Raw genomic sequence first — 18,339 nt, 5'->3', positions numbered from 1 at the left:
TTGTTGTTTACCTTGGAAGGAGAATATCAGAGTAGGATGACCTTATGGATAGGATACCAAAGGATAATAGATGTGGATTTCTTCTTCTTACTTTTTTTAAAAAAATGTAAAAAATGTAAAAAAAACACAAAACTTTTTTTTAAAAAATGTAAATTTCTTTCTTTTTAAAAGAAATTTCTTCTTACTTTTTTATTTATTTTGAGAGAGAGAGAGAGAGAGAGCAAGGGAAGGACAGAGAGAGGGAGATAGAATCCCAAGCAAGTTTTGCAATGTCAGCCCAGATCTAATGTGGGGCTGAAACTGATGAATCGTGAGATCGTGACCTGAACCGAAATCAAGATTTGGACGCTTAACCGGCTGAGCCACCCAGGTGCCCAACTTCTCCTTACTTTTTAATGCTTTCTGTAAAAACAGTGTTTCTGAAATAACCTAGCCACAGAAGATATAAGAATCTACAGCGGCCAGGAGCCCACCCCCTATCTTAACCCATCAATCAATGTCAGGGCCATGGAAACCCCTTTCCACATTCCATGTCTTTTCCCTCTCATTTCCCCAGAATTCCTCTTCCTGACTTTGGAGAATATTCTCTTTAGTGCTCATTAGCTGTTATTCTTCTTTTTTCTCATTAAATTATAATATGCATTTATTTCCAAAATATATTATGGAATGACTATTCTGAGGAATCAAGCACACCTGTGAAATCTGAACACTCTTGTTCATCAAACAGTAGCTGTAAAAGTTCTAGGAGCAAAACAGTCTTGTTAAGGCACACACACTATGTAAACCTTAAAGAAGGTGTTGTCAACCTTGATTTGAGGTCCTGCTTTTCAATGTCCAATAGTCTGGAAAATCACTAGGGGAATCAGCTGGCAGGGGGGAATTACCACAGTAAAGGCACCTCCCTCACACACCCACACTCTGACATATTATAGTTCTAGAAAGGTGGGGTGTATGGACATTACTACATTTGATGTGCTAGGCATTTTATATATTGTCCCCATCAAGAACATGAAGGAAAAACAGATCTCAAGGTCCCATGCACAGCCTGATGTAGACCAAGTTCATGTAGCTTCCAGCCTAATGGTTCTTCTCACTACTCAGGGTCCTCAAATCTTTTATGCTGAGGATCCTGTTCCTCAAGTGATTTCTTGCCCAGTAAGGCTAGAGGGACAGCCGATAAAGAAACTCACCTTGACTGGGGCCAATGGCTTCCCACCACAGAGCCCCTTGATACTGTGAAAATAACACCTATTTATATATAACACATTAACTGTAACCTTAAACAGAACCAAAAAGTAGGGATTTCAGGAAAAAGGGGCTAATGTAACCATTAAATCAAACATTCCCAACAATTTGTTGGCCACAGTGAGCTTCATAAACATTCCCTCCCACCCAGGACCCACTGAAAATCACACAGAGGGAGGAGCCCTGTCCACACCCCCATCACAGCACAGGACCTAATTCTCTGTTCCTCACTATTGAGATTCTCCGAAAAAAGTAAAGGGACTGTGTCCTCAGAGGCAGTTCCCCTGTGCAAGCAACTTCACTGCATCTTGGAAGAAAGCAACCTTTCTCATTCTGCAAAGCAAGAAGGACAGGGGATATTGTCCCAAGACAATATACGTACTCCTTCTTTACTTTTGAGGTTTTCCGAAAATAATTTTAACTCGCCTACCATGAATCACTAGCCCCCTATTAACCCAAAGCCAACCACCTTAGTTTGGGGAGCCCATCAGTCGACCTCAAGCCATTGCTTGGCTCAGAGGTAGCATCCTAAGAGGACACAGTCCTGGTTGGGCTCAGGGTACAGCCCCAGTAGGTATGGATTTGATACAGCTTCATTAAACTACTGGAACTCTGGCCCCTCCTTTCATGGAGGGATGGGGGTGGGGCTTCGGCTCTAGGAGTCACAGCGCTGGATCCAAGAACATAGTTCTACTGTCATCTCTGACTCTGGCCAGGTCTCCGCACCACTAGCCCTCGGCGTGGCCCACAGCACCGTCGGCTCCACACACAGGGCCTCGCTCGCGTTCCCCACAGCTATGTGTTCAGACACCCGCGTGGCGCTGGTGACCGGGGCCAACAAGGGCATCGGCTTGGCCATCGTGCGTGACCTGTGCCGGCAGTTCTCCGGGGACGTGGTGCTCACGGCGCGGGACGAGGCGCGGGGACGGGCGGCCGTGCAGCAGCTCCAGGGCGAGGGCCTGAGTCCGCGCTTCCACCTGCTGGACGTCGACGACCTGCAGAGCATCCGCGCCCTGCGTGACTTCCTGCGCAAGGAGTACGGGGGCCTGGACGTGCTGGTCAACAACGCGGGCATTGCCCTCGATAGTAAGAACGTGGGAACTCTTAGGCCAGGAGACCTCCCTTAGGGGACCAGCCAGGGTGGGTTTGGGGCTGGTGTCTAAACCGCTGCTCTGGGGTCCAGACCTCGGAGGGGATCTAGAACGGCTTCCCTAGGGAAGAAGATGGACTGGAGATACAGGGAGAGCAGGACCCTCCAGCAGTTGCAAGCATTTCCAGCCACAGGACCTTCACACTGGCATGGATCAGATTCTCAGGGACCTCACCCAGGTTTTTCCAAGTTTCTTTCTGATTGGATCTGAGTCATTTGGTAAATATTAACCTATTTTGCAATAGACAACATATTGTAAACAAAGGTACACAGAAAACCCATTGTGCACCCTTCCCTTAGCATCCCCAAGTGGTGCCAAGTTACAAAGCTACACGGCATCAGCCAGCCAGATAATTCACACCGGGACAATAGTGTTACCTAACACAGAAATGGCTGAGAATTCACGTTTGCAAGTGAAAAAAAAAAATGCTGTCGTCACTTCATGGAATATTCTCAGGAGGCAACTGCTTACTGACCTATTCTCCTTCTTCCTTACCAGTTGATGATCACACACCCTTACATATTAAAGCAGAATTGACAATGAAAACAAACTTCTTTGGTACTCGAAACGTGTGCACAGAACTGCTGCCTCTGATGAAACCCCAAGGTAGGTGTGATCAGCGGCCCAAGCAGTGCCATTTCTGGAATGATCTGGCTCCTGCCTCTCTGACCTTATCTAAGGGCCCTGCTCCCTCTCGCTTCTCAGCCACACCTGCTTCACTGCTGTGTCCCCACCACACAGGTGCCCTTCTCCTCAGGACTCTGTACACGTGTCTCCAGCAGCAAGCAGTGTCTTCTGTCCTGCTGGCCTTTCACAACTGGCTCTTTCTTCTCCTTCTCATCTTCATTTCAAATTCTCCTCACAAAGGCCTTTCCTGCCTCTGTACCCCTCACAGGTGCACTTCCCTGGGAATTCCTTCCTGGACCCTTTCTCTTCCTTCTGCCTTCCTCTGAGTGATTTTATTCAGGCTAGTGGACTCTTCACCATCCAAACTTCTCAGGCTCCCCTAAAATCTGTCACCTGCCTAGAACATTCCCTAGAGCATTCTCTTCCTACGTCTCCTTCTCCTCAGGATGCCCTCCCTTCCCTCCTCAGATCCGACCCCTCCAGCTGCCCACCCAACCCCCCACCTAAACATCTCAAATGTGTCCAGATGGCACCTGTGATTTCCCAATATCATCCTGGTCACGGACCACTCCATCCACCCACCATGAAAAATGAGGTCATCATGCCCACCTCCTGATTGTCAGTGACCAGGTCCTACAGTTGTCCTATAGATTTTGTCCCCCAAGCTATCTGCATCCCAACTCTCCTCCAACAGAGACTCAGCTGTCGTTTCTGGACAATTGAAACCTTCCTAAGAGATGCTGCTTCTTCTGTCTTTTCCTTTCTGGTTATTCTCCGTACTCCCTGAGTGCTCACTTTCTCGCAAAAGTCCTTCAAGAGCAAAGTCCAATCCTGAGCACAACTCGTAGCGATCTCTGTCGTCAGACCTGCCAAAGTCCAGGCCCATCACCTTCCCTTCACCTTGATCATTGTTTGCACAAACAAACTGCCACAATTCCTTGGTTGTAAACTACTGCAATATTTACCCCCACGTTAATGTGATGGGGAACCACCACCCATTCAGTACACTAATTAAATAAGCTGATACTTTTAGAAAGATTAGGATGTCTGGCTTGAATGAGTACGTGCGTGTACAGTTTACTCTCAGTTCTGCCTCCATTGCCTCTTCATTCCTGGAAACTTCCATCACTTCTTCTACCACTGGCTTCATTGGCACCCAAAGGGCAGCTCTCAAATGTCCCCCGACTCCTTTACTCACCACAACGTTAATGTTGGACGAGTCCCGTGTGCCAGCATCACACATCCTACACGTATTCCCCTTAAAAGGCAAAAATCATACTCTGGCTGATTGTTTTCTCACTTACTAAGTAGTGTGGGTGTCTGCTGTGTATTTGGCCTCGGGCCAGAATGAGGAATGAGTGTTCTTCTGCATTTGCTAAGGCAGGCTCTAATCAAATATTGATCTTGCCTCAGGAAAACTAGACTCAGGGACATGGAAATGCAAGCTATATTCTCAGTGTAAGACCAGGGTTCCCTTGCCTTTGGAAATAAGAGAGTTCTTCCATTATTTGAGGGGATGGCAGCCACAGTGGTTCATGTTATCAGAACATTACCCTCTTTGGGGAGACTATCTGGGAGAAGTCCTAGCTAGAGCAGCCAAAGGAAATGCTGTCCCTCCTCCCCCATACTTCAGAAACCAGGATACAAAGAACAATCTCCAATGACATCCACCAGGTCTCTGCGGATCAGAACACATGCAAAAGGCCAATGTGTGCTCTGTTTTTTGGTGTGTAAGGACAAACCAAAAGACAGAATTGTGACTTTAAGGATATTGAGAGATAGTAAATGTTGATTCTTCTTATTTTTTTAACCAACTGAATCATCCAGGCACCCCATTCTTACATTTTTTTCAGATTATTTATTTATTTATTTATTTATTTATTTATTTATTTATTTTGAGAGAGAGAGAGAGAGGAAGAGAGAGAGCCAGTAGGGAGAGGCAGAGAGAGTAGGAGAGAGAGAAGCCAGCCCCATGCTTTCATTGCAGAGCCCAAAGGAGCCTTGAACTCATGAGCCAAGAGATCATGACCTGAGCAAAATTAAGAGTTGACGCTTAACCAACTGAGCCACTCAGGGACTCCATTTCTTCTTATATTTTAATCCTCTTTTCAATAACAGTTTTAGTTAAACCATTTAGGCAGAAAATGAAGATAAGAACTTAAAACAACCAGGTGCCTATCACCAGTCTTAACCATGCAATTAGTATCAAAGTCATATAAATCCCTTCCCACATTCCATATCATTTCACTCTCATTCCACCAAAATTCCTATTCCTGAATTTGAAAGATATTCTCTTTAAAAGGATAAGTTGTTGTTATTCTTTCACTCTTTAAATTATACTCTACATTTATTTCAAAAAGATATTAAGGTATAATCATCTCTAAGGAATTGAACAAACATTGGAAAGCCGAGCACTCTTGCTCATCAGATATAAGCTTAAAATACTAGGCAATAATATGGTCTTATTAAGGCTACTGTTAGGAAAGAAGCCTTACAGAAGTTGTTCTCAACCTTCCTTTGAGAAGGTACTGCTTTGCAATATCCTGTAGTCTGAAAAACCACTAGAGGAATTTGGTGGGAAAATTATAATAGTAAACATATCTCAGTCACACACACACTCTGACATATTGGTTCTAGAAAGGATAGGTGGCTGGACATTTCTAGGTGTGATGTGCTAGGCATTTTATATATGGTCCCCATTAAAAACCTGGAGGAATAATGGATTTCAAGGTCACAAGCACAGCTGGCTGAAGACCGAGGTCATGCGACATCCAAACTAGTGGTTCTTCCCACTACTCAAGGTCCTCAAATCATTTTCCCTACATCTCGCTTCTTCAGATGAAGCCTTACCCAGTAAGGCAAGGGAAACAGAAAATAAAAGGACTCTGCTCTATTGGGCCAATGCCTTCCTTATCGCAAGACCCCCAGGTACCTCAGGGAAAACCACAGGAGGCACATTTCAAAACTTGAAGTGTTTTCTGAAAAACCCTTATCAGTCAAGACACTAAAGAACTGGTCCTCTTGATATTAGAAAACATGGATCCTTCAGGGAATGTGACAAATGTTAAATCATCAAAGGTCATGAGACCAGCTTGGACTTACAGATTCTGAATAGCCTTGAGAGTCAAATGCTGCCCTTGAAGTTTGTGACCCCAGATGAGATGACGTCTAAAATAGCTTGTGTTGTGGAGATCACTGTGGCTGTGCTTTAGGACACTGAAGTTTGGAGAGGGAGAGATGTTCCTAAATAGATCCCTGGCCACATACAGAGTAATGGCCTGGATAGACTATAAGCCTGAGACGCACGCCAGCCCCACCAGAACAAGAGTCCTTTCGTATCTGGGTGACATGCTTTCACGCTGACTGTGACGGGGCAATTCCTTCACACGCTACCTCATACAGGTCACACACTTGCAGTCACACATCCAGTCTCTTTCGCACACACTCACATGCAGACATACGACACACTCAAATGCACTCACACACCCTTATCACAAGGTCTTATGGATGGTCCATAAACTTCTTTTCTTTTAAGTTTACTTACTTATATTTGACAGAGAGGGCACGAGTGAGGGAGGGGCAGAGAGCGAGAACGAGCATCCCAAGCAGGCTCCAAACTGTCAGCACAGAGCCCAACGCGGGGCTCCAACCCACGAACCGTGAGATCATGACCTGAGTTGAAATCAAGAAGCAGTCGCTTAACTGACTAAGCCATCCAGGCGCCCCACCCTTAAACTTCGTAGCGCACGGGCTGCGTGCATTCCAGCTCAGAGTCCTCAAAACGATACATGAAAGCCATGAGTCTACTCTGGAGACAAAAATGTTTGGATCAGACACTTGGCTGTATAAACTCCATAAGTACTTCCTATTCCTGCACTTGTGTTTCCTGTCCTGAGCTGTCACACCAGAAGGGTCTACCAACTCACCCAGCTCTCAGGTGAAGCCCGCTGACAGCCAGCCTGCCACTTGCAGATGTGGTCAGTGCAGGGGACAGGCCTGGGTTGAGGGAATGGTTGCAGCATCTACTATGAGGAATTTACCTACGAAACCTTTTACTCCCTGCCAGGCTTCCCTCATATACACAGGTAACCATTTTCACACCTGATACTGGACTTCCTGAGAGGGACAACACAGAATAGACAAGAGGGCAACAGCTTACAGACAGTTAGTAGAGTTTCTCCATTACTGACTATACTAAAGGTACATAAGAAAATGGCTCCAAGCCCCTATGAGTAAATGTTGCTGTCTTTCTGGTATACCAGTTACCCATTGTGGGTTCCTCTGCCCCTGTCTTATTTCATACACTTCTGTGTTTTGCAAATTTGAATCATTAATGTGTATTGTTTTTATTGTGAGACAGGCAGATGATATTTTTGAAAATACAATAAATCTAATTATTGGTATGTAATAAAACCTGAGAGGTGCTTACTAAAACATTTGACAAATAAGTTCCATTAAACTGACACTTAACATGTCGTAGATGAAAGGAAGGACTGGAATAACTGACCCCTTTCTAAAAGGTGTTTATGCTCCTTCCATAATTTGGCTATTGCTGAAAGTGCTGCTACAAACATTGGGGTACATGTGCCCCTAGGCATTAGCACTCCTGTATCCGTCGGGTAAATTCCTAGCAGTGCTATTCCTGGGTCAATGGATAAAGAAGATGTGGTTTATATATATAATGGAATACTACTTGGCAATGAGAAAGAATGAAATCTAGCCATTTGTAGCAATATGGGTGGAACTAGAGGGTATTATGCTAAGTGAAATAAGCCAGGCAGAGAAAGACAGATACCATATATTTTCACTCATATGTGGATCTTGAGAAACTTAACAGAAGACCATGGGGGAGCAGAAGGGGAAAAAAAAGTAACAGAGAGGGAGGGAGGCAAACCATAAGAGACTCTTAAGGACTGAGAACTAAGGGTAGATGGGGGGGGGTGAGGGAGAGGGGAAAGTGGGCGATGGGCAGAGAGGAGGGCTATAGTGTCATGCATTCTCTTTTTCAAGAAACTTGTATGGCACTGCCATTCCTTAGTGGGATGGAGCTCAGAGTTAACTGACTATGACTGTTCTTCCTGAATATTTTCATAAAACAGGGACAGTTTGCTAATTTTAGTGAAGCTCTTATTGTTCATAAATTCTCATAACCTTTCTATTAAGCTAAAGATACTCATGTAAATAGAAAAATAGTAAACTATTTATACATGTCAATATAAGTTCACTTTTATGAATACTGACTATATTTTTGAAAAAGAATTAGAACTGTGAGATTAACACTGTTAACAGATTTACAGAGATACAATTCACACATCCTACACTTCACCCATTTCAGGTATGCAATTCAGTGGAGTTTAGTAAATGGACAGAGGTGTGGAGCAATCACGACTTCAAGATTAGCACACTGTCATCACCCCAAGGAGAACCTGTGCCCTTAGCACCAGCCCTCTGGTCTCACATTCCCACTGTCCTAGCAACCTCCAATCTATTTTCTGTCTGAACATTTACTTTTCTGGACATCCCATATATAAAGAATCATATAATGAGTAGTCTTTTGTGACTGACCACTTTCTTTTGGGTAATGTTATCAAGATTCATCCATGTAGTAGCATTTCTTTTTATGGCATCTCTTTAACATGTGACTTTTCCATCGCCCCTTCCCGTGACCATATTGCCTGGTGTTTTCTCACTGCTCCCGAGTTGATGAAATCCCAACATAGAGGAAATAGCCACGCACATTAGCCCGTGAGGTGATTTGTTTTTGCCTGGTTACAGCAGAGCAACAGCCCACACCATGCAGTTTTTCTCCTTCAAAAGGTCATCATTAAACTGATCAGTTGTTTGTTGGTTGATAGACACTTGTTCATAGAGCACTGGCCATGGGACCGTAAGATGTTAAGATGATCTCGAAGGTGACCTGTGAAGAAAAGTGGTTCTCTACTCATGATTGCAGTGAGTGCCTCCTTACCTTCAGATAGCATGTTTCTATATAAATCACTCTCTCCTCTTAATGGGACACCTGGGCACTGCACTCCCCATTAGATCATTTCTCTGATATCATCTGAGACATTATGAGTGTTACAAGGTTCAAGACTGTATCGTGTCCATCACCTATATAAGAAGACTACATTAACACTCCTAGGAAACTGGTAATTGTCTCCCAAATGGACAAATGCAGGAATTTTGGTACTCATCATTCTCGTGCATGCAATTCTATGTGACTATTTGTGTTCTATTTTAGGCAGAGTGGTCAATGTGTCTAGTATAATGAGCTTGGTAGCTCTTAAGAACTGCGGCCCAGGACTGCAGCAGAAGTTCAGAAGTGAAACCATCACAGAGGAGGAGCTAGTGGGGCTCATGAACAAGTTTGTGGAAGACGTAAAGAACAGAGTGCACCAAAACGAGGGCTGGCCTGATATCCAAATACCTACATATGGAGTGTCAAAGATGGGTGTCACCGTCCTGTCCAGAATCTATGCCAGGAAACTGAGTGAGCAGAGGAGGGGAGACAGGATCCTCCTGAATGCCTGCTGCCCTGGGTGGGTGAGAACAGCCATGGGTGGACCGAAAGCCATTAAAAGCCCAGAAGAAGGAGCAGAGACTCCCGTCTACTTGGCCCTTTTGCCCCCGGATGCCAAGGAGCCTCACGGGGAGTTGGTTATGGAGAAGAAAGTTGAACAATGGGGACCCCCCTCTCAGTTCCCTTCATGGGTCCCGTTATGATACAGTCATGATTTGACCAAACAGATTACACTGTCTACAATGTCCTTATCCACGTCAAGTACTCACATTGAATTGGTTACTAATTCTGTGAAGTCTTCTGTGATTTCTTCCATAATATATGAGAACAAAAAGTGGAATTAATGACCATAATGAATGAACATCATAGATGAATAAACAATTCTAAGTAGATGTCCACATGTGCAGATTACCCCTTGCCAACCAGCCCAAAAAATTAACAGAACCTAAGTTAGGTCAAGAGAAGGGACAATTTAACACAGGGGTTCATAAACATTAGTGAATGTGCCAGATGGTGAATATTTTGCCTTTGCAGGTGAATGGCCTCCGTTGGACCTACTCAAATCTGCTGTTTAGCTTGAAAGTCACCATAGATGATATATAGACCCATAAGGGGGTGGGATTTCCCTAGCCAGCATACTTTATCAGCCTCTACTATGACATGGGCAACCCCACCACAGATAGACATTCACTGTGGTCTCGTTAAATATCAAAGTCATTGGAGGAAAAGGAGCTGCAAGGTGTGAAATGGGAGTGGGCACTAGAGGCATATCCATGAGACAACCTGAGACAAGGGGGAAAAGGGAATATGGGTTGGTACCAGTGCATATGAAAGAATTACTGTCAAATCTCAAGGCTAATGTGCTATTCATGTAGGGATAAATGGCCACCAAGTGTGTAACATTAACACAGTTCAGCAAAGCCTCCACAGAAGATGAACATATAAGGAAAGTGAAATACTCATCATTGTTGGGGCTAGTTTGGTGGACACATGGGTGTCCGCAGTCCTATTCTTCCCACTTTTCTCTCTGAGAGCTTTCAAGACAAACATCTGGAAATAAAAAGGTCTTGGCTCTGCTGCCTTACGCGACGACCTTGAGCAAAACCCTGCCTGTTGCTGTCTGTCAATCTCCTCAAGTGTACAATTCAGGGGAACTCATAGGATTGCCGAGAAGAGGAAAGGCACTAATGCAGGTGAGCAGGCTGCAAACAAGGGCGGTGCAAAGTGCCCTCCGTAGGCGTCCCCGGACTGGGGCCTGACACCTCCAGGGCCCAGAGGGGAGCTTCTTACTGCCCCACACCCAGCCTGGCCCCCGGGGGGCCTCCCACCACCTCCCACCCCTCCCAGAAGCATCCATGTGGTACAGACTCCCTCCTCTTGTGATTATTTTCCAGTCTTCACCAGGGGTTTCAGGCTGACAGAAATGAGAACTGATGGGCCCTGCAAGCAAGTGTGGACTAGGGTCCATACTTTAAAAGTCTTTCCCTTCAGGGGCGCTTGGGTGGCTCAGTGGGTTAAGTGTCCGACTTCAGCTCAGGTCATGATCTCACGGTCCGTGAGTTCGAGCCCCGCATCGGGCTCTGTGCTGACAGCTCAGAGCCTGGAGCCTGCTTTGAATTCTGTGTCTCCCTCTCTCTCTGACCCTCCCCCGTTCATGCTCTCTGTCTCAAAAATAAATAAACAAAAATTAAAAAAAAAAAAAGTCTTTCCCTTCAGAAGGGCTATGATTTTCTCTCTGTTATTTGGCTTTTCTAAACAGACCCACGATGAATAACAAATTCCAGGACAAAACAGTAGCATGTCAACTGCTGGGTTGGAAATGTACACCAGTATCACAGAGATCTTTTTTCCCTGATGCTTTAAAAATAACACCTATTTGTATATAACACGTAGCAACTGTGACCTTGGACAAACATAAGAAATAGGCAGTATAGGCGAACAGGAGATTATGTAACCATTACATCAAACATTCCAAGCAACTCCTTGGCCACAGTAAGTGTTCATAAACATTCCCTCCCACTTGGGGCCCATTGGGAATTACACAGAAGGAGAAGCCCTGCTCACACCCCAGTCTCAGCACAGGACGTAATTCTCTGTTTCTCCCTCTTGAGATTCTCCTAAAAGAGCAAAGGAGTCTGTGTCCTCCGACAGTTCCCCTGTAAAAGTAATTTCACTGAGGGGCGCCTGGGTGGCTCAGTCTGTTGAGCGTCCGACTTCGGCTCAGGTCATGATCTCACGGTCCGTGAGTTTGAGGCCCGTATCCGGCTCTGTGCTGACAGCTCAGAGCCTGGAGGCTGTTTTGGATTCTGCGTCTCCCTCTCTCTCTGCCCCTCCCCCACTCATGCTCTGTCTCTCTCTCTCTGTCAATAAGTAAACATTACAAATTTAAAAAAAAGTAATTTCACTGCATCTTGGAAGAAAGCATCCATTCCCATTCTACAGAAGAAGGACATGTTCCTGAGACAATATCCGTACTCCTTTTTTTCTGTTGAGGTTTCTCCAAAATAATATTAGTTCACTTACCATGCATCTCTAGCCCCTACTAACCTATGACCAACACCTTTCTTTGGATAGCAAAGCAGTCCAACCAGAACTAATGCTGGGCCCAGAGGACAGATCCTAAGAGGACTCAGTCCCGGTTGGCCTCAGGGTGCAGCCCCAGGAGGTACAGATTTGTTATAGCGTCATTAGGAAACCTTCTGGAATATTGTCCCCTCCTTTCATAGAAGAACGAAGGCGGGGCCTCGGGCTCTAGGACTCACAGCACTGGATCCCAGAAACAGTTTTGCTGGCATCTCTGACTGTGGCCAGGCCTTGCCCTCGGTTTGGCCCACAGCTCCATCCGCTACACACACAGAGCCTCACTCGCGTTCCCCACAGCTATGTGTTCAGACACCCGCGTGGCGCTGGTGACCGGGGCCAACAAGGGCATCGGCTTGGCCACCGTGCGTGACCTGTGCCGGCAGTTCTCCGGGGACGTGGTGCTCACGGCGCGGGACGAGGCGCGGGGACGGGCGGCCGTGCAGCAGCTCCAGGGCGAGGGCCTGAGTCCGCGCTTCCACCTGCTGGACGTCGACGACCTGCAGAGCATCCGCGCCCTGCGTGACTTCCTGCGCAAGGAGTACGGGGGATTGGACGTGCTGGTCAACAATGCAGCCGTCTTCTTTGACAGTAAGGACGTGGGAACTCTTAGGCCAGGAGACTTCCCTTAGGGGACCACCCAGGGTGGGTTGGGGCTGGTGTGTGAACGCTGCTCTGGGGCCGTAGCTCAGAGGGGATCTAGAACGACCTCCCTAGGGAAGAAGATAGTCAGGAGGCACAGGGAGAGCAGAACCCTCCAGAAGTTGCAAGCCTTTCCAGCCAGAGAACTTTGGCATTGTCATGGATCAGACTCTCAGGGACCTCCCCCAGGTTGTTGCAAGCTACTCTCATGGGACTTGAGCGTCTCCATGAATTTTTAAATTATTACTAAATATACAAAACCCCACAGGGCCACCTGAAGAGATACCATTGCACCTTACCTTAGCGTCTTGCAGTGAGTGGTGTCAACCTACAAAGCCACCCAGCATCAACCAGTCAGATAATAAATGTTGGGATAAACTGTTCACTATCCTACACACTATTGAGAATTCACCCGATTACACACAAATGCTATTGTCACTGCATCAAATTTTCTCAATGGCTACTACTTATTAACCTATTCTTCTCCCCTACAAGTTGGTGACCCCACCCCCTTACATATTCAAGCAGAAGTGACGATGAAAACAAACTTCTTTGGTACCCGAGACGTGTGCACAGAACTGCTGCCTCTAATGAGACCCCAAGGTAGGTTAATTGTTAACCAGATCTCTATGGGCTCAGAATCCATTCAAAAGGCCAATGTTTGCTCCGTTTCTTGACATGGAAAGACAAACCAAAAGACAGAATTATGGCCTTAAGGACATTGAGGGATAGTAGATATTATCATTTTTTAATCCTTTCTTCAAAAAGAGGTTTACTGAAATAATGTAGCCACAAAAACAAAATAAGAATCTACAACACCCAGGTGCTCACCACCAATCTTAACCAGGCCATCAGTATCAAGGCCATGTAATCCCCTTCCCACATTCCATATCTTTTCCCTCCCATTCCCCCAAATTCCTGTTGCTGAATTTAAAGGATACTCTCCTTAAAGGGATGAGCTGTTGTTCTTTTTTCTCTCTAAATTATACCAGGCACTTATCTCAAAAAAGATATGAAGGTATAAGCTGTGGTGCCTCAATGGCTCAGTCAGTTAAGCGTCTGACTCTTGATTTCACCTCATGTCACGATCTCACAGTTTCGTGAATTCAAGCCCCACATCGGCCTGTTTGCTGACAGCACAGAGCCTGCTTGAGATTCTCCCTCTCTCTCTGACCCTCCCCTGCTCACACTCTCTGTCTTTATAAAAAATAAATAACACATAAACACACAAAAAGATATTAAGATATAAACATCTCTGAAGAATCGAGCAAACATTGGAAATCTGAGCACTCTTGTTCATTATGTATAAGGTTCAAGTAAAGATGGAAATACAGTCTTGTTACCTTACCCAGGTAACAAGGTAACTTACTACACTTACCCAGGAAACTTAGAAAAGTTGCTCTCAACCTTCACATGAGAAGATACTGCTTTGAAATATCCTGTAGACTGAAAAACCACTAGAGAAATTTGGAGAGAAAATTACCATAGCAAATGTATCTCACTCACACTCACTCTGACATATTGATTCTAGAAAGGATAGGTGGCTGGACATTTCTAGGTGTGATGTGCTAGGCATTTTATATATAGTCCCCATTAAGAACCTGGAGGAATAATGGATTTCAAGGTCACAAGCACAGCTGGTTGAAGACCGAGGTCATGTGACATCCAAACTAGTGGTTCTTCCCACTACTCAAGGTCCTCAAATCATTTTCCCTACATCTCGCTTCTTCAGATGAAGCCTTACCCAGTAAGACAAGGGAAATAGAAAATAAAAGGACTCTTCTTGATTGGATCAATGTCTTCCTTATCACAGGACTCCCAGGTACCTCAGGGAAAACCACAGGAGGCATATTTTAAAACTTTGAAGTGTTTTCTGAAAACCTCTTATCACCCAAGAGACTGAAGAGATGGTAATCTTAATATCAGAAAACATGAATCTTTCAGGGAATGTGATGAATGTGAAATCATCAAAGGTCACAAAAACCAGCTTGGACCTACAAACTCTGAATTTCCTTGATAGTCAAATACTGCCCTTGAAGTTTGTGACCCCAGATGAGTGATGATGTCTAAAATACCCTGTGTTGTGTAGATCACTGTGGCTCTGCTTGAGGACAGTGAGGTTTGGAGAGTAGGAGATAGTGAGAGATTTCCTAACAATAGATCCCTGGTCACATACAGAGTAATGGTCTGGATAAACTGTAAGCCCAACATACAACCTGGCCCCAGCAGTGCGCAAGAGTCCTTTCTGACCTAGGTGACGTGCTTTTCACAGTGACTATGACAGGGCAATGCTTTTACACACGATCTCACACACAGTGTCACACACTCACAGTCACATTCACATACAGTCTCTTTCACACACACTCGCATTCACACAAATCTCACACACTCCTGTGAACTCACACACCCTTAACATAAGGATGTCAGGCGGGCCCATACACTCCTTGGCATGCAGTCTGTGTGCCTTCCAGTTCAGAGTCCTCAAAATAACACTTGAAAACCATGAGTCCACTATGATGACAAAAATGTTTGGATCAGGGACTCTGCTGTGGAAGCTCTAAAAGTACTTCCCAATCCTGTGTGTGTCCTGTCCTGAGCTGTCAGACTGGAAGGGTCTAAAGGGTCCCACTTCTAAGGGGAAGCCCCCTGACAACCACCCTGCCCACTTGCAGATGTGGTCAGTGCAGGGGACAGGCCTGGGTTGAGGGAATGGTTGCAGCATCTACTACAAGGAATTTACCTACAAAACCTTTTACTCCCTGCCAGGCTTCCCTCAAATACACAGGCAAGCATTCTCACAGGTGATTCTAGACTTCCCAAGACAGACAATATAGAAGAGAAACAGGGTATCTTTATTACAAACAGCCTGTAGAAAGTTAGAAGAATTTATCCATCTACTGTCTATACTAAAGGTATGTAAGAAATAGTTCCTAGCCCCTATGAGTAAATGCATTGGCCTTTCTGGTATACCAGTTACCCCAGTGTGGGTTCCTCTGCCCCAGTCTTGTTCTTTTTCAAAGATTTCTTTCTCTCTGTTGCAATTTTGAATCATGAAACATAGTTTATTATATTATTACCCAGGCATATAATATTTTTGAAAATAAAATAAATATGTTTAGTGGTAAGTAATAAAACCTGAGAGGTGCTTCTGAAACATTTGACAAACATGTTCTGTTAATCCTACACCAAATACGCTGTAGATGAAAGGAAGGACCGGAATAACAGACCCCTTTCTAAAAGGTGTTCAGCTTAGAAAACTGTTACATTAATAAGATAGTTTATATAATTCATTTTCATTGTTTCTAAACACCACCAATGAGAGCCACAGGGTCATGCATGATCTCTCCCACTGAACTTGTATGGCACTGCCATTCCTTAGTGGGATGGAGGTCAGAGTTAAGTGACCATGACTGTCTTTCCTGGATATTTACATGAAAAAGGGAGAGTTTCCTAATTTTCTTGTACCTTTTGACTTTTTTTATAATCTAAAAGTACTCACTGAAATATAAAAATACAATCAATATTTAAATGTAAAAATAGTAAACTATATATGTCAATATAATGTCATTTTTATGACTACTGATATATTTTTAAAAAACAGTGAGTGAGAAATGTGTCATTGCTTTGCACCTTTAATAGCTTTATTGAGATAAAGTTCACCTACCATACACTTCACCCATTTCAGGTATGCAATTCACTGGATTTTAGTATTGACAGAGTTGTAGAACCATCACAACTTCAAGATTAACACACTGAAATCACCCTAAGGAGACCCTTTGCCCTTAGCTATCGGCCCTCTGTTACCCCTTTCCCCCTGCCCTAAGCAACCACCAATCTACTCCCCGTCTCTAGACTTCGTTGTTCTGGACATCCCATACACAGAATCGCATAACGAGTGGTGTTGTGTAACTGGCCTCTTTAACGCTGGACAATGTTGTCAGTTGTCATTCACGTTGTAGCATGTACTTCATTTCTTTTTATGGCATCTCTTTAACATGTCAGTTTTCCACTCCCTTCCACGACCACATTGCCTGGCATTCTGTCATTGCTCCCAAGTTGATGAAATCACAAACATAGAGAAAATAGCTTGCAAGTCCGCCCAGTGAGGTGATTTGCTTTTCCTGGCTCATCAGAGTGACAGCCTATCAATGCAGTGCTGTCTTTCACCTTCGAAAGGCCTTCAATAAACTGATCAGCTCTTTGTTGGTCAATAAACATCTGTTCATACAACATCATCTAAGTGACCATAAGATTTTTAGGGGGCTTCAAAGGGGACCTGTGAAGGAAAAGTGAATCTCTATTCATGAATGCGTGAGTGCCTCCTTACATACAGTCCACTTAACATGTTACTGGATAAGCCATTTTCTTTTTTTTAGGGAACATCTGGGCACTGCCTCCCCATTAGATTCTTTTTTTGACATTATATGAGATATTAAGAGTATAACAATTTTCATGTTCTTCGCTTATAGAGTCTTCATTAACACTCATAGAAAACTGGTAATTGTCTCCCAAATGGACAGATTTTAGCAAATTTGGTATTCATCATTCTCATGGATGCCATTCTATGTGATTTATTTGTGTTGTATTTTAGGCAGAGTAGTCAATGTGTCTAGTATAATGAGCTTTGTAGCTCTTGAATACTGTAGCCCAGGACTGCAGCAGAAGTTCAGAAGTGAGACCATCACAGAGGAGGAGCTGGTGGGGCTCATGAACAAGTTTGTGGACGATGTAAAGAACGGAGTGCACCAGAACGAGGGCTGGCCTGATATGAAAGTAGTCACATATGGAGTGTCAGAGATGGGTCTCACAGTCCTGTCCAGAATCTATGCCAGGAAACTGAGTGAGCAGAGGAGAGGGGACAAGATCCTCCTGAATGCCTGCTGCCCTGGGTGGGTGAGAACAGACATGGGTGGGCCAAAAGGCATCAAAACCGTAGAAGAAGGAGCAGAGACTCCTGTCTACTTGGCCCTTTTGCCCTTGGATGCTAAGGGGCCTCACGGGGAGTTTGTTATGGAGAAGAAAGTTGAACAATGGGGACTCCGCCCTCAGTTCCCTCCATGGGTCCCATTATGATACTGCCATGATTTGACCAAACAGATTACACTGTCACCAATGTCCTTATAAAAAAAAAAGAAAGGAAGAAAAGAAGAGAAAAGAAAAAGGAAGAAAAGAAAAGAAAAGAAAAGAAAAAGGAAAAAAGAAAAGAATCACTATCCATATCAAGTACTCACACTGAATTGGCTACTAATTCTGTGAAATCTTTTGTGATTTCTTCTGTGATATATGAGTAGAAAGAGTGGAATTAATGACTATAATGAATCAACATCATAGATGAATAAACAGTTCTAAGTAAATGTCCACGCGTATGCATTGTTTCTTGCCAACCAGTCCCAAAATCTAATAGGCCCTACTAGGTCAGGAGAAGGGACAGTTTAACTCAGAGGTTGGTAGACATTAGTGAAAGAGCCATATGCTGAATATATTTGCCTTTGCAGGCCAATGGTCTCTGTTGGATATACTCAAATCTGCTGCTGTAGCCTGAAAGTCACCACAGACAATATAAAAACCCATGAA

At 44.5% G+C, this 18,339-nt stretch overlaps 2 protein-coding genes across 2 annotated transcripts; both read left to right on the top strand.

Annotated features, from left to right (window-relative positions):
• Positions 1 to 1,962: 1,962 nt before the first annotated feature.
• Positions 1,963 to 9,758, top strand: LOC122230036 (carbonyl reductase [NADPH] 1-like). The gene is made up of 3 exons (XM_042955685.1): positions 1,963 to 2,331; positions 2,895 to 3,002; positions 9,265 to 9,758. The coding sequence occupies exons 1-3, from the start codon at positions 2,043 to 2,045 to the stop codon at positions 9,744 to 9,746; spliced, it is 879 nt and encodes a 292-aa protein (XP_042811619.1). The 5' UTR covers positions 1,963 to 2,042; the 3' UTR covers positions 9,747 to 9,758.
• Positions 9,759 to 12,344: 2,586 nt separating this feature from the next.
• Positions 12,345 to 17,839, top strand: LOC122230136 (carbonyl reductase [NADPH] 1-like). Its single transcript, XM_042955838.1, has 3 exons — positions 12,345 to 12,714; positions 13,261 to 13,368; positions 17,357 to 17,839. The coding sequence occupies exons 1-3, from the start codon at positions 12,426 to 12,428 to the stop codon at positions 17,836 to 17,838; spliced, it is 879 nt and encodes a 292-aa protein (XP_042811772.1). The 5' UTR covers positions 12,345 to 12,425; the 3' UTR covers position 17,839.
• Positions 17,840 to 18,339: the final 500 nt, after the last annotated feature.

Source organism: Panthera leo, chromosome C2 (assembly GCF_018350215.1).
Source record: "Panthera leo isolate Ple1 chromosome C2, P.leo_Ple1_pat1.1, whole genome shotgun sequence".
NCBI classification, from domain to species: domain Eukaryota; kingdom Metazoa; phylum Chordata; class Mammalia; order Carnivora; family Felidae; genus Panthera; species Panthera leo.
Note: the sequence above shows the minus strand (reverse complement) of the source record. Positions and strands in the feature narration are given on the sequence as shown.